Genomic DNA, 15,785 nt, shown 5'->3' on the forward strand with positions numbered 1-15,785 from the left:
TGAAATCACAGAGCCAGTGCTTTTAATTCAAAATGAGAAATACATCACCCAGGCTAGACTGCTCACATTCACCTGACAGCACCTTCTCTCCCTGCAGATGAGGGAAGGCTGTGATGATTTTATCTCAAGACTGCCTGGTGGGCATGGGCTTGGCATAAAAGGAGCTGCAGAATCCTCCTGCTGCTGATTGACAGATGCATTTCTGAACTCTTTGGGGGCTAGACACTGAGCAGGACCTTGTTGATAATAGTGCCTAAGTGGGCACAAAGCCAGGGGCTGGGGCCTGCCAGCATGCAGGCACAGCTCCTCCACTCTCAGGGGAGTCTGAGACCCCTTGTGTTTCGATGACTATGGGTTGGTTTTTTTTTTTTTTTTTTTTTTTGAGACGGAGTCTCGCTCTGTTGCCCAGGCTGGAGTGAAGTGGCACACTCTCAGCTCACTACAACCTCCGCCTCCCAGGTTCAAGTGATTCTCGTGTCTCAGCCTCCCGAGTAGCTGGGATTACAGGTGGGTGCCATACACCCAGCTAATTTTTGTATTTTTAGTGCAGACAGGGTTTCACTATGTTGGCCAGGCTGGTCTCGAACTCCCGACCTGAGGTGATCCACCCACCTCAGCCTCCCAAAGTGCTGGGATTACAGGCGTGAGCCACCACGCCTGGCCTTGACTGTGTGTTTGGAAGAAGAGTGGGCTGAGTTCCAGTCAGCTCCTTACCCTAGCACTAGGGCTGGCAGGGATGCAGGAAGGTGGGGTCAAGGACAAGCGTGGCTGCCGCACTGCAGTGGTCTAAGTTACACAGTAGCTCTAGGCTCAGGATGTTCTGTGGTTCCACCAACCTGAGGATAGGCAGGACCTCCTCCACCCTCTCCCCAGCCCCCTTTCTGCAGGCTTGTGTCGCCCACTTGTCCTGGTATAGCAGTACATCAGAACTGGGAGCAGGCAGTAGATGCCAAGCTTCATCTGGCTGTGTGTCCACCCTCTGCCCACCCTCAGAAGCACCATCCCAACGAGAAATCAGCGGGGCCAAGCAGCACTGAGTTCCTTCTCCAGGCCTTGGACAAACTGGTCGTTGAGGAAAAGCAGCTGACCATGGGGCAGAAAGCGGGTGAGGATGCCCTCAATGCGGTCAGCCCGCAGCAGGAGGTTGGTACCGGGCGCCAGCAGCCGGAGGTGGTCAAGGAGGAGGCGTGCCAGCAGCCGGAGCGTGCCCTCAGCCAGCAGCAGGTTCTCGTGGGCGTCCAGCACCAGCGCAAAGCCTAATGAGAACACGCCCAGCCACACCACCGTCCGTGGCTCCTGGAAAGGGTTCTCTGCCGCCAGGCGGAAAGCCCCACGTGGGGCCTCATGCAGCGGCACTTGCTCATCTGAGGACTGCGGCTGCAGGTCCATGGGGGGCCGGCCAGACGCCTGCTGCTGCAGCCGGCACATTGACTCCACCTGCCTGGAGAGAGTGGGCAGGTCAGGATGGTGGGCTCACACGCCAACTTTGTCATCCTCATGACCAACCCTGGTGCTGGGAGCTACCATCATCCCCATATCTCAAGTGAGAAAACTGAGGCCTAGAGAGACTAAGTGATCTGCCCAGGGCCACAGAATCAGGAAGTGTGAGCCTCCAGGTCCTGAACCACTTTATTCCACGTGGCCAAGAGGGCAGGTTTTCAACCCAGCTCCTTGGGCTGAAAAAGGGCACCAGAGGAAGAAGATCCTGCCCTCACCTGCTTCACAGAGGTCTCCACATAAAGGAAAGGGATGAGGCAGAAAATAAACGCCATTGCCCAACATGGGCTGTCCAATCTCCACCCTATTCTGCAACCCTCTCCAAGGATGAAAGAAAGACCTTCCTTTGGACCAACTAGGCTTCTTAGACGCTCCCTTTGATCTTTCCTGAATTACCTTCCAGTCTGAGCCGTGCACAGGCTGGTTTCAAAGGCATGTATTTGGTTTTCTGAGCTACAGGGAGGGGAAGGAGAATGAGAACAAGGGGAAGGCAGGAGTTGGCAGAGGGTTGCCCCAGAGTGGTGCTACCCCACCCAGAATGCAGAGGTCCAGGAGGCTCCAGCACCTGCCAGCTCTGGCTGGGTCTGAGAGGGAAGAGCCAGGGGTAGCCACCCTAGTCTGGAACAGTATATTGCAAACTGCGATCTGGATCCCTGGCTTTCTGGAGTCCTCATGTACCACACCCTCTCTCTTCCTTAGAGATTCATAAAGTAGGGGCCGGACGCAGTGGCTCACGCCTGTAATCCCAGCACTTTGGGAGGCCGAGGCGGGTGGATCACGAGGTCAGGAGTTCAGGACCAGCCTGGCCAAAATGGTGAAACCCCATCTCTACCAAAAATACAAAAATTAGCCAGGTGTGGTGGCAGATGTCTGTAATCCCAGCTATTTGGAAGGCTGAGGCAAGAGAGTTGCTTGAACCTGGGAGGCGGAGGTTGCAGTGAGCCCAAACTGCCACTGCACTCCAGCCTGGGCGACAGAGCAAGACTCCGTCACAAAAAAAAAAAAAAAAAAAAAAAAAAAAAAAAAAAGATTCATAAAGTCTACAGGCACACTAAAGGCCCTGTTAAGTACTGCACTGAAAAGCATGTTTAAACTGTTGGCCGGGCGCAGTAGCTCATGCCTGTAATCCCAGCACTTTGGGAGGCCAAGGCAGGCGGATCACGAGGTCAGGAGATCAACACCATCCTGGCTAACATGGTGAAACCCCGTCGCTACTAAAAATACAGAAAATTAGCTGGATGTGGTGGTGGGCACCTGTAGTCCCAGCTACTCGGAACGCTGAAGCAGGAGAATGGCGTGAACCCGGGAGGTAGAGCTTGCAGTGAGCCAAGATCCCGCCACTGCACTCCAGTCTGGGCAACAGAGCGAGACTCCATCTCAAAAAAAAACAAAAAACAAAACAAAACAAAATCTGTACCGTCTGCTTGCCTACTCTCAAACCTTTTTTTTTTTTTGACACCGAGTTTCACTCTTGTCGCCCAGGCTGGAGTGCAATGGCGCAATCTTGGCTCACCGCAACCTCCTCCTCCCGGGTTGAAGTGATTCTCCTACCTCAGCCTTCCCAAGTAGCTGAAATTATAGGCATGCGCCACCACGCCTCGCTAATTTTGTATTTTTAGTAGAGATAGGGTTTCTCCATGTTAGTCAGGCTGGTCTCGAACTTCTGACCTCAGGTGATCCGCCCACCTCAGTCTCCCAAAGTGCTGGGATTATAGGCATAAGCCACCGCACCCGGCCTACTCTCAAATCTTAGTTCTGCTACTTTCTAGCTGCGTAACCTTGGACAGGTTAAATTCCTTAAACACTCTGTACCTCAGTTTACTCATCTGTAAGGTGGAGATAATAACTATACCTATCTCGAAAGACTATTATGAGGGTTAAATGAGTTAATATGCATAAGATGTTCAGAATATAAATGCTTAGCACTTACAGGCTGAACAAATGCTAATTATACTAATAATGAGGATAACAGAATTATTATTTAACTGTTTTCACATAACACTTATGAAAAGCTGTGGAAGACTCCCTGGGAAATGCTACTCTAAAACTTCCTCTCTGCTTTTTTTTTGTTTTTTTTTTGAGACAGAGTCTCGCTCTGTTGCCCAGGCTGGAGTGCAGTGACCGGATCTCAGCTCACTGCAAGCTCCACCTCCTGGGTTTACGCCATTCTCCTGCCTCAGCCTCCCAAGCAGCTGGGACTACAGGCGCCCGTCACCTCGCCCGGCTAGTTTTTTGTATTTTTAGTAGAGACAGGGTTTCACCGTGTTAGCCAGGATGGTCTCTATCTCCTGACCTCGTGATCTGCCCGTCTCGGCCTCCCAAAGTGCTGGGATTACAGGCTTGAGCCACCGCGCCCGGCCTCCTCTCTGCTTCTTAGTCCTCCTATTTATCTGCCTCCCCACTCCCTGAGAATACCTATTACAATCAGGCACGTGTTTAATGAAGGCCTGGGGCTGGGCTGTGTGGTTACCTGGCCACAGCTAAAATCTGTTCCTTCCGGAGAAGCCTGTCCCTTTCAGCACCATGCGGCCGTGGGTCATCAGGCGACTTCTCAGCACCGAAGACGCAGGAGTAGAGCACTCGGCAAAGTCCCGTGTCCTCAGTATTTGGGGCCCTCAAAGTGTGAATGAGGAAGGCGTGGACCATGGCTCCAGGGTGGGTGCTACAGCGAAGCCAGAGACCTTGGTAAGGTGAGAGTGAACCCCAGCAGGAGAGGCAACCACAGGAAGGGGCTGACCTGGCAGTGTCTGGGAGTGTATCCAGAGGCTGGTGAGGCTGGACACTGAATAACAGCATCTGAACAATATCACATAACAGAATCCAGTGGTTAAAAAAAGGCCGGGCACGGTGGCTCAAGCCTGTAATCCCAGCACTTTGGGAGGCCGAGACGGGCGGATCACAACATCAGGAGATCGAGACCATCCTGGCTAACACAGTGAAACCCCGTCTCTACTAAAAAATACAAAAAACTAGCCGGGCGAGGTGGCGGGCGCCTGTAGGCCCAGCTACTCGGGAGGCTGAGGCAGGAGAATGGCGTGAACCCGGGAGGCGAAGCTTGCAGTGAGCTGAGATCCGACCACTGCACTCCAGCCTGGGCGACAGAGCGAGACTCCGTCTCAAAAAAAAAAAAAAAAAAAAAAACACCTCAGACATACACAAGCAGAATAGGCACAAACTGAAAAAACATACAAACAAAAACCTCAGACAACCCTAAACCTAGTTCTACAAAACAACAGGAATCTTCAAAAGCGTCAAGGTCATGAGGTCATGGAAAACCTGAGAAGCTGCTGCAGACTAAAGGAAACTGAAGAGACCATGTAGCTGAATGCAACGTGTGCTCCAGGATCGGGTCCTGAACCAAGAAAAGGGTAATTTGGGCGAGGTGTGGTGACTCACGCCTGTAATCCCAGCATCTTGGGAGGCCTGGGTGGGCGGATCACTTGAGGTCAGGAGTTTGAGACCAGCCTGCCCATCTCTACTAAAAATAAACTAGCCAGGCATGGTGGCGCATGGTTGTAACCCCAGCTACTTGAGAGGCTGAAGCCAGAGAACCGCTTGAACCCGGGAGGGGAGGCTGTAGTGAGCCGAGATCGCACCACTGCACTTCAGCCTGGGCGACAGAGCGAGACTCTGTCTCAAAAAAAAAGAAAAAGAAAAAAAAAGGATAATTTCCATAAAGGGCATTATTAGGACACTAATAAAAACATTTAAATATGGACTATTGGTCAGAAACAGTCTTGATCAATGTTACCCGATTTTGAATGCAGGCGCTTGTCCTTGTTTTTAGAAAATAAACACGGATGTGCCTCTAAATCTGGAGGTAACGGGATTTCATATCTGCAACTAACTCACATGGTCCAGGGAAGAAAAAAGGCAGACAGAATAACAGAGGAAATGATAAGGTAAATAGGGTAAAAGAGGTTACAACTCGTGAATCTCATCAAAGTGCATACAGGAGTTACTTGAAACTGTCTCAAAACAAAAACTAAATAATAGTAATGGTTATCTGGCTGGCTCAGGGGCCGGCCCGGGAGTTGAAAGACGGCAGGTACACAGTCAGTGGGTATCTGTAACTACGGCTAAATAGACCGTTAGTTTCAACCGGTCAAAGAGCAGGTTCGCAAAGGCACTTCGACAACCGGAGCCCAGCACCCGGGCGCTGACCTCCGCGACCCTCCAGCCGCAGGAAGAGTGCGTCATCACTCCGCGCCGCCGCGTCCCCCCCTTCTACCAGAGAAATGGTAGCGGTCAAGATAGCTTACGACACTGCCTCCGTAACCCTGCGGCGCAATGCACTTCGGGAGTTGGAGTTTCTTATTCCGGTCAGCCGGGCCTAAATGGGGCACCCCGCCCTGAGTGTGTTGCCCCTGCAGCTCCGGTCCGCTGTCGTCGAGGCCTCGCCTCACCCTTCCTTCCGGGCCAGCGGACTGCCAACAAGCACTCCCTTCGGGGGCAGGAGAGCAATGGCGGCTGCGCGGCCTGTGGGCGCCTGCGCACGTCGGTCGCGGGCGCGCGCGCCAGCTGGCGCCGTCGGGTTGGGCGGAGCGCTCACGTCCAGGGCGGTGCTGTGGGAGCCAGGTGCCAGCTGCATCTCCCGATGCTTGGACCCTCGGCGTGGGCTGGCCTCGCAGAGGGACAGAAACCCTCTTTCCCCAAGCTGCCGGCAGAAAGCATGCTCGTCACTCCCGTTGCGGGCTCGCGAAGCGTTCCCGCTCGAAGCCCTAGACCAGCCGAGCCACAGGCTGCCGACCCCGGCGACCGCGAGGGGGCGCTGCGGCCCGGAGCGCGGAGTCCGCGGAAAAGGCCGGGGCCTAATTGTCCCCGGAGGGAGGGGCGCGTGGCCTGCGGCCTTAGGAGGCTCGGGGGCGGGCGGCGGGTGGACATAGGCCGAGCCGCACAGTTACGGGCTGCGACTGAGTTCTTACCTGGCCAACATGCGTGAGAATTACTGAGGCATCAGTTCAAATGTACATTCCGGGCTGTACCCCCGGAAATTATTACTTTGGAGGTAAATATGTATATTTAGGTACATGTGTGTTTTGCGTGGATTTTTAATACAAATATGTGTATTTTGCGCAGATTCTGAATGTATGGATTCCTGCAGCGGATTAATGCTGGCACTCGGTTCGGCGCAGAACGATTCGAACGCTGCTTCCAAACTCTCACTGTGTCTCTCTGGCAGATCTGTCAATTTCATTGGGCCCCAGTGAAACTTTGTAGAGTGTCACCCAGGGCGAACGCTTAGTAGGGCTGATCAGCAAGCCCCCTTCTTGACTGGAAGCCATCAAAACAACAGGGAAGAGGTTTATACCTTAAACCTGAAAGGGGCACTCTGGTACTTACCTGTAGAGCCTTACAATGGGGTAAAAGCCCCAACTTGGAGGCTTGTTCTATTGGTGTTAGGGGGCCCCACAAGGCCTGCCTGGGCCTCGCTGCCTGACTTGCATGTTCCTCCCGCCACCACCACCACCACCACCACCACCCACTCCGACGGCGACCATGAAGGTGCACCTCCTTTGTCTCTTGGCATGTGAATGGCTTCAGCCTTGTTCCCCAGATGCGCCTTGGAGCCTCCCCCACTGACTGTTCCCCCAGCCTAGAATTCCCTTTCCTGGCTTTTTTTCTTTCTTTTTTTTTTTTTTTTTTTTTTGCAGCCTCCCTGCCCCCTCCCACCAGCAGTGCTCCTGCCTCAGCCCACCAAGTAGCTGGGACTACAGGCAGGCAACACACCCAGCTAATTTAAATTTTTTTGTAGAGATAGGGTCTAACTGTATTGCCCAGGCTGGTCTCGAACTCCTGGGCTCAAGTGATCCTCCTGCTTCTGCCCCACAAAGTGTTAGGATTACAGGCATGAGTCTCAGCGCCTGGCCTTTCCTGTCCTTTTAATTGCCCTTGCAGATATATACTCAGACCAAATGGGAGGAAGGATTTCTGCTCAGGCTGCCCGTTGGCATTCAACTGCAGCCTTTGCACCCCTGTGAAGGTCTCACCAATACTGCTGATGGCTTCCATCTTCACTCCCCAGGGCCATGCACAACGCAGGACTGGAGCCAACTTGAACGTGCTCTTTGCTGACAAGAAAGGAGAACAGGGCAGGGTGGCCCAGGCAGGGATCCTAGAGCAGCAGCCCCTGAGAAAGCACTCTGGGCCCCTTCAGCCATAGGACCCAGGGTAGGTTAGGAGGTGGCTGAAGGGAAGCTGCAGGTGGCCAGGGCCTGGCCAAAGCCTGTGACAACACATAAATATGTGTACAGATGTTGCGGCAAGCCCAGAGACTGGGGCGTCAGCTACAAAGCTGGGGAGTGATGTTGGCACAGCTCCTGGTCCCCAGTCCTTATCGCTCTCAGCCAGGGTTTGTGTCTGCCAGCTGATTACAGCAGAGAGCTAGCAAGGAGAGGGCTCTGGTTGCTGGGGGCCACCTGGCATCTGGAACACAGTTTCCCAGCCTCTGTCCACTCCTCAGGCAGTGAGTCAAAACCAAGTTTCTCACCACTAGAGGGCTGGCCTCGTGAGGTGTGTGGAGGAGACAGCTGTGAGAGGCTGGCTTGAGCTAATACTCCAGTGGACAATGGGAGACCCAGATGGAGGTGGTAGCATGGAGGGCTTCCTCAGCCTGGTGGGAGTGGGGGTTTCACTTGATGGTTTTGTTGGAGGGTGCTTGTGGGTGTGCCTTGGGAGATCCCTTTTCCTTAGCCACTGGGCTCTCCTGGGTCCAACCCATGCTTCTGAGAGTCTGTTCTGGGTACAGTGGGAATGTCTATGCCTGCTAGCTCAGACATCATCTAAAACAGCAAGCCCATCAGTGGCTACTGATGGTGACCTCACTGCTCCATGACCCAGCTGCACCACTCTTTTTTTTTTTTTTTTGAGATGGAGTCTTGCTCATCGCCCAGGCTGGAGTGCAGTGGTGCGATGTTGGCTCACTGCAAGCTCCGCCTCCTGGGTTCACACCATTCTCCTGTCTCAGCCTCCCGAGTAGCTGGGACTACAGGTGCCCACCACCACGCCTGGCTAATTTTTTGTATTTTTAGCAGAGACGGGGTTTCACCGTGTTAGCCAGGATGGGTCTCGATCTCCTGATCTTGTGATCTGCCCACCTCGGCCTCCCAAAGTGCTGGGATCACAGGCATGAGCCACCGTCACCGGCCCCAGCCACACCACTCTTGATGTGTACCTGAGTGAAATAAGGGCTGTTGTTCACCAAAAGACACAAATAGAGGCCAGGCGCTGTGGCTCACGCCTGTAATCCCAGCACTTTGGGAGGCTGAGGCGGGCGGATGACGTCAGGAGATCGAGACCATCTTGGCTAACATGGTGAAACCCTGTCTCTACTGAAAATACAAACAATTAGCCAGGTGTGGTGAGGCTGAGGCAGGAGAATGGTGTGAACCCAGGAGGCGGAGGAAGTTGCAGCGCGCCAAGATCGCACCACTGCACTCCAACCTGGGCGACAGAGCGAGACTCTGTCTCAAAAAAAACAAAAGAAGAAGAAGAAGAATAGTATAGGGCAATGGAATAGAATATTCATAGTATCTTTTTTTTTTTTTTTTTTTTTTTTTTTTTTTTTTTGAGACGGAGTCTTGCTCTATCACCCAGGCTGGAGTGCAGTGGCGCGATCTCGGCTCACTGCAAGCTCCGCCTCCCGGGTTCACGCCATGCTCCTGCCTCAGCCTCCTGAGTAACTGGGACTACAGGCGTCCGCCACCATCCCCAGCTAATTTTTTGTATTTTTAGTAGAGACGAGGTTTCACTGTGTTAGCCAGGATGGTCTCGATCTCCTGACCTCGTCATCCGCCCACCTCGGCCTCCCAAAGTGCTGGGATTACAGGCATGATCCACTGCACCCGGCCTGAATATTCATAGTATCTTTACTCTTTTTTTTTTTTTTTTTTTTTTTTTGAGATGGAGTCTTGCTCTTGTCGCCCAGGTTGTAGTGCAGTGGCAAGATCTTGGCTCACTGCAACCGCTGCCTCCCGGATTCAAGCGATTCTTCTGCCTTAGCCTCCTGAGTAGCTGGGGTTACGGGTGCCCGCCACCACACCCGGCTAATTTTTGTATTTTCAGTAGAGACGGGGTTTCGCCATGTTGGCCAGGCTGGTCTCGAACTCCTGGCCTCGTGATCTGCCCGCCTTGGCCTCCCAAAGTGCTGAGATGACAGGCATGAGCCACCATGCCCGGCCAGTATCTTTACTCTTAATTGTCCCAAACTGGAAAATACTCAAATATCCATAAGTTATGGAATGATGGATAAATTGTGGTATACTCGTACAGTGGAATAGTATAGGGCAATGGAAAAGAACAACTAATAATACACAACATGAGTGATTCTCACAGACACAATGTTCAGTGAAAGAAGCCAGTCACAGAAGTGTACATGCCATGTGACTCCATTAACATAAAGGCCCAAATCTAGGCAAGCCATGCTGCACTGTTAGAAGTCAGAATGGTGGTTATCCTGGGGAGGCAGTGACTGGAGAGGCATGGAGCTTTAGGAGATGGTCACATTCTGAGTCTTGATCTGGGTGGTGATTACATGGGTATATTCGCTTTGTAAGTATTAACCAAGCTGGACACTTAAGATATATGCACTTTTCTATATATTAGATTCAATAAAAACTTTAATAATGGCTGTGACAATCCCACTAAAATGGTATTACTTTGAAGTCTGCCTTTAAACTAGAAGATAAGAATGTGATAGAATCCTTCCCCTGCCCCAAGGCTTGAATTCCCGCAGGGTTGAGGTTTTTAGCATGAGAAGAAATTTAGAGCATAGCCTTTTATTTGACAGGTAACTAAGTGAGCTCAGAGATGCTCCCTGAATGGCCAGTGTCACACAGCACAGTGCCAAGTGGAAGGCATCAGGGACATGAGCGCTGGTCCCTGGAGCAGCCACCATGGAAGTAAGAGGGGCTGGGGGAGGACTGTAGGTGCGGGGAGGACTTGAACAAGATTGCAAAGGATGGAGATTGCCTAAAAGCGAGAATGCACCATTCATTCGTGTGCTCATCCACTCATTCTGCTGGGAAAATCCTCTGGGTGCTTAGAGTTCCCATCAGGCTCTGTGCAGACAGATGCAATGGCCGAGGCAGGTAGGAGTCAAGATGATCAACAGATTCGGAAGTGGGGAGGACTCTGGAGGAGCAATCTGGGAAGACTGTGTGGAGGAGGGAGCATCTGAACCGGGCTTTCTAGAGAGGTAGGAATTCAGTAGCTGCAGCTGGCAGGAAAGGCATTCTGGATATAAGGACTAGATCAGAGCAAATACAAAGGGTGAAAAGAAGCCAGCCTTCCTGGACTCAGGGTACCCTGGCCCTCCTTTATTTAGAGGACATGGGTCCAATCAGAAATGCCTCTGTATCCTCCCTAGCCAGTGGGGCACTGTAGGAGCCACCTAGGTGAGGCCTCAGGAAAGCCATTGTTTTCCAAATAAGGGAGGCAGACTCAGTGCCATTCTCTGACTTCTTGCGGCCCTAGGACCAAAAGCTGTGTGCTGAGAACAGTGAGGCAGGAAGGAGCCTCGGCCCCGGAGATGCTGCAGAGTCTACTTGTTGAGTGAGGTGTACAGACATTTATGTGGTTAAACTGCTCAGTGGGGTTTCTGTTACATGCAACTTAATGCACTCCTAATTAATGCAGCATGTGAAGTGGACAGGGTGGAGCCTGGCACCTAGTTGGCACTCAGTATGTCAATAAATGTTGACAACCATTAATCCAGCAGCAGACATGGGAAGGTATCAGAGAGGACTTGATCAGCACCAGAAAACCAGGTGGAGCAGCTCAGAGGGCAGGGGGAACCGGCAGGACATCCTGTGGTTGCCAGACCTCCCCTGAAGACGAAACAGAAGAGTCTGAGTGTGTTGTGGCCATGTGTGTGCATGTTCATGTGTGTGACCCTTTTTTATATTATTTTTTTAGACAGTCTTGCTCTGTCACCCAAGCTGGAGTGCACTGGTGTGATCTTGGCTCACTGCAACCTCTGCCTCCCAGGTTCAAGCGATTCTCCTGCCTCAGCCTCCTAAGTAGCTGGAATTACAGGCACCCACCACCATGCCCAGCTAATTTTTATAATTTTAGTACAGATGGGGTTTCACCATGTTGGCCAGGCTGGTCTCAAACTCCTCATCTCAAGTGATCCACCTGCCTTGGCCTCCCAAGGTGCTGGGATTATAGGCATGAGCCACCATGCCCCGCCATGTGTGAGGCTTTTACAGGGGTTAGCCCAGGGCTTGTGGCAGAGCGGGGCACCCAGTGGGTGGAGATGTGGGATTGTGTGTTTGTGTGTGACAGAGAAAGTGAAAATAAAGAAAAGTAAAATAAAGCACTACAAAAAAAAATAAGAGGAGCTTGAAGGCAACAGGTGGCTGGTTGCCCACCTACCTAGAGGGGCCACGCCTCCCTCGTTCTTTCCCTTCCCCTCCCTCTGACTGTAGGGAGAGGAGCCCATCGCCACACCCCCCCAACCCTGCTTTTCTCAGTGGTCCTCCAAGTTAGGGGGTTGCCCACAGCCACTCCCTGCCCCCTCACATTGGCCCCTTTCCCACCTTCCCACCCGCCTGCCTTCCACTTTCTATCCATATAGGGTGGGGCCTGCCCCTACAATAGAGGCAGCCTGGCTTGCCTTTTTATTTGTTTGTTTTTTGAGGCAGGGTCTCTTTCTGACCCCTAGGCTGGAGTGCAATGGCAGAGTCTCGGCTCACTGCAGCCTCAACTTCTTGGACTCAAGCAGTCCTCCTGCCTTGGCCTCCTGAGTAGCTGGGACTACATTGCACCCCACCACACCTTGCTAATGTTTAAACATTTTTTATAGAGACATGGTCTCACTATGTTGCCCAGGCTGGTCTCAAACTCCTGACCCCAAGTAATCCTCCAGCCTTGGCCTCCCAAAGTGCTGGGATTACAGGTGTGTGAGCCACCACGCCCAGCCAGGGCTTGTCTTTTGGAGCTCCGCTGGTGCCCAGCTGGAAACTCATTGATGTGAATTTTTTTTTTTTTTTTTTTTTTTTTATCGGGATGGAGTCTTGTTATGTTGCCCAAGGTGGAGAGTAGTGGCTATTCACAAACACGGTGATAGTGTCCTACAGCTTTGAACTCCTAGGCTCAAGCTATCCTCCTACCTCAGTTTCTCCAGTAGCTGGGACTATAGGCACTTACCACCATGCCCAGCCACATTGATGATCTTTACAGAAACTGAGACCTCAAGCTAGACCAGCAATGACCTATTTCTGGATGTGGGGAGAGCAATTAGGTAGAATCTGCTAGTTCCAGGCAGTGGATTTTTTTTTTTTTTCTTTTTTTGAGACAAGGTCTTGCTCTGTCACCCAGGCTGGAGTGCAATGGCATGATCTTGGTTCACTGCAACCTCTGCCTCCTGGGCTTGAGCCAACTTTGCACCTCAACCTTCAGAGTAGCTGGGATCACAGGTACATGCCACTACGTCTGGCTAATTTTTGTATATTTGTAGAGATGGGGTTTCACCATGTCACTCAGGCTGGTCTCAAACTCCTGAGCTAAAGGGATCTGTCCACCTTGGCTTCCCAAAGTGCTGGGATTATAGGCATGAGTCACTATGCCCAGCCAAAGGTGAATTTCTTAATGCATCCCTGATAAGAGTGTTTAGTCATTTCTCAGCCGGGCGCGGTGGCTCAAGCCTATAATCCCAGCACTTTGGGAGGCCAAGACGGGTGGATCACGAGGTCAGGAGATCGAGACCATCCTGGCTAACCCGGTGAAACCCCGTCTCTACTAAAAAATACAAAAAATTAGCCGGGCGAGGTGGCAGGCGCCTGTAGTCCCAGCTACTTGGGAGGCTGAGGCAGGAGAATGGCGTAAACCCGGGAGGCGGAGCTTGCAGTGAGCTGAGATCCGGCCACTGCACTCCAGCCTGGGCGACAGAGTGAGACTCCGCCTCAAAAAAAAAAAAAAAAAAAAAAAAAAAAAAAAAAAAAAAGAGTGTTTAGTAATTTCTCAAAGATCAAAGCAGGAAACTAAGAAGAAAAGGGAATATGCTTTTCTGCAAATCAAGGTGGACTGAAATTGGGTGGATTATGGCTGCCCCAGAGTAAAGGAGGCCAAAGTCGGGCAATCTCTGTCCCTTCCTTTCCTCTACCTTCCTGGACCCTCTCAGACATGGCAGCACTCTGTGTGGGGAGCCTCCCATTGGGCACTCCTACAGCTCTCCTATCTTCTGTCTCCACCAAACCCCTTCTGCATCTTCCTAACTGCTACCTGTACTGCTGCATAGGCTGCTGCTTCCTACACACCACAGCTGGGCTTTGTTTATTTTGTTACAGACAAGGTCTTTTTTGTTGTTGTTGTTGAGATGGAGTCTCGCTCTGTCACCCAGGCTAGAGTGCAGTGGCGCAATCTCGGCTCACTGCAAGCTCTGCCTGCCAGGTTCACGCCATTCGCCATTCTCCTGCCTCAGCCTCCCGAGTAGCTGGGACTACAGGCACCCACCACCACGCCTGGCTAATTTTTTGTATTTTTAGTAGAGACGGGGTTTCACTGTGTTAACCAGGATGGTTTCGATCTCCTGACCTCGTGATCTGCCCGCCTCAGCCTCCTAAAGTGCTGGGATTACAGGCGTGAGCCACCACACCCGGCCTACAGACAGGGTCTTGCTCTATTGCCCAGGCTGGAGCAAGCAAAGTGGTGCAATCCTAGCTCAGCAGCCTGAACTCCTGGGCTCCAGTAATCCCCCCACCTCAGCCTCCCAAGTAGCTGGGACTACAGGCACGTGCTACACCCAGCTAATTTTTAAATTACGTTTTTGTACAGACAGGGTGTTGGTTTGTTGCCCAGGCTGGTCTTGCACTCCTGGGCTCAAGTAGTCCACCCGCCTCAGCCTCCCTGTTACAGGTGGGAGCCACTACGACCTGCCAGACTGGGCTTTTCTCCTGTGACCCATCACCCAGAATCTTGTCCATGTGCATAAAGAAAAAGAAACCTTCAGACTGGCTCCTTTAATTAAATGTTTTCAGGCATGTCCTTTTAACCTTTCTGATCCCCTGTCAATCTCTACATTGGCCCTAAGCAATAATGGCCAGAGCAGCCTCTTGTATGGCACTTGCTGTAGATGCCCTTGTTCTTTTTTGAAACAGAACCTTCCTATGTTACCCAGGCTGGTCTCCAACTCCTGGCTTTAAGTGGTCCTCTCAGCTTGGTCTCCCAAAGCGCTGGGATTACAGGCATGAGCCACTGCACCCGATCAGCAGGCCCTGTTCTGAGTGCTTTGCACACATCAGCTCATTTGATCCAATCCACAGCCCTGTGAAGTAGGAGCTTTATTATTTCCATTTTACATATGAGGAAATAGAGGCCCAGTGGGATTCGAAACTATTCTGATGTGACACATGTGTCCTTGGAGGTGTACATATCAGTAGATTTCAGCCTCTACTGAAATCTTATACTGAAGCCTTCTACTCCCCTTGTGTTTCTCTGTCTCCCTCCTATCCTCTCATGGTCATCCCAAGGGCTGGCTCGTCCCTTTTCTCCTGGAGCTCTGGAAGGCCATAGCATCCCCGCAACCCCATCCCTGATCATACTCTACGACCCAACCCTGAGAGCTCCCTCCCCGCCCTATGCTTGGATGACCTCCTTCCCCAGTGCTCCCATTCCCAACCCAGGAGGCACCCTCCCTTCAACCATCCTTCAGGAACATAGTCTTGGCTGGGCCCCAGGAGGACTAGGCCATGTGTGATTTGTCCTTTCAAACAGCCGCACTGCCTGCAGGGCTGAGAGCCAGGAGGCCCCACGAGGCAGAGGAGGCCCAGCCACGTGAGGCCCCTTCCCCTCCTGCTGTCCCAGGCCCAGCTGACTCAGAGCCTGGCACTCCTCCCAGGGTTGTGCGTGCCACTGTGGGCTGGGTGGGGCCGAGGCAACCCTCGCTGCGCCCCTTGGCACCCACACAGACTCCTCCTGTGTGGAGAGGGTGGGAATGCTCCTTACCTTCTGTCCCATAATCAACTGTCTTCTTTGAACAATAGATTGTGAATAATTTCACATCCCCGAACATTCTGTCTCCAGGCATGATTTTCGTGACTGCAAAACAGCAGCTTCTCCATCATTACGCAACTGGCCTCTGATCGTTTCCAGATTGCTTGTGGCCATGCACCTCCTTGTCTAAACTTCATTCTGCACCACCAGCAGTATCATGGCCTGGGGAGACCAAGGGCTGTGTGCTCCATTCCAGGATCAAGACTTTGTAGAAATCATAAGTTTTCTAGATGGTTGTGGGCTGTTGTCAGCAGAAGGACTCAAGGCAATTAATATACAGCTAATGAACTCCA

The 15,785-nt window shown here is 52.1% G+C and overlaps 1 protein-coding gene across 6 annotated transcripts; it reads right to left on the reverse strand.

Annotated features, from left to right (window-relative positions):
• AP5S1 (adaptor related protein complex 5 subunit sigma 1) lies at positions 1-7,698 on the reverse strand. Of its 6 annotated transcripts, none has more exons than XM_030914202.1 (3): positions 7,488-7,698; positions 3,968-4,159; positions 1-1,441 (listed from the first exon to the last, which is right to left on the reverse strand). In XM_030914202.1, the coding sequence occupies exons 1-3, from the start codon at positions 7,526-7,528 to the stop codon at positions 1,015-1,017; spliced, it is 660 nt and encodes a 219-aa protein (XP_030770062.1). In that variant the 5' UTR covers positions 7,529-7,698; the 3' UTR covers positions 1-1,014. The 6 variants fall into 6 exon arrangements, with proteins under 6 accessions (XP_030770062.1, XP_030770061.1, XP_010377256.1 ...); XM_030914201.1 differs by having other exon boundaries at positions 3,968-4,293; XM_010378954.2 differs by lacking the exon at positions 7,488-7,698 and adding an exon at positions 5,662-5,994.
• Positions 7,699-15,785: the final 8,087 nt, after the last annotated feature.

This window comes from Rhinopithecus roxellana, chromosome 13 (genome assembly GCF_007565055.1).
Source record: "Rhinopithecus roxellana isolate Shanxi Qingling chromosome 13, ASM756505v1, whole genome shotgun sequence".
In the NCBI taxonomy this organism is placed as follows: domain Eukaryota; kingdom Metazoa; phylum Chordata; class Mammalia; order Primates; family Cercopithecidae; genus Rhinopithecus; species Rhinopithecus roxellana.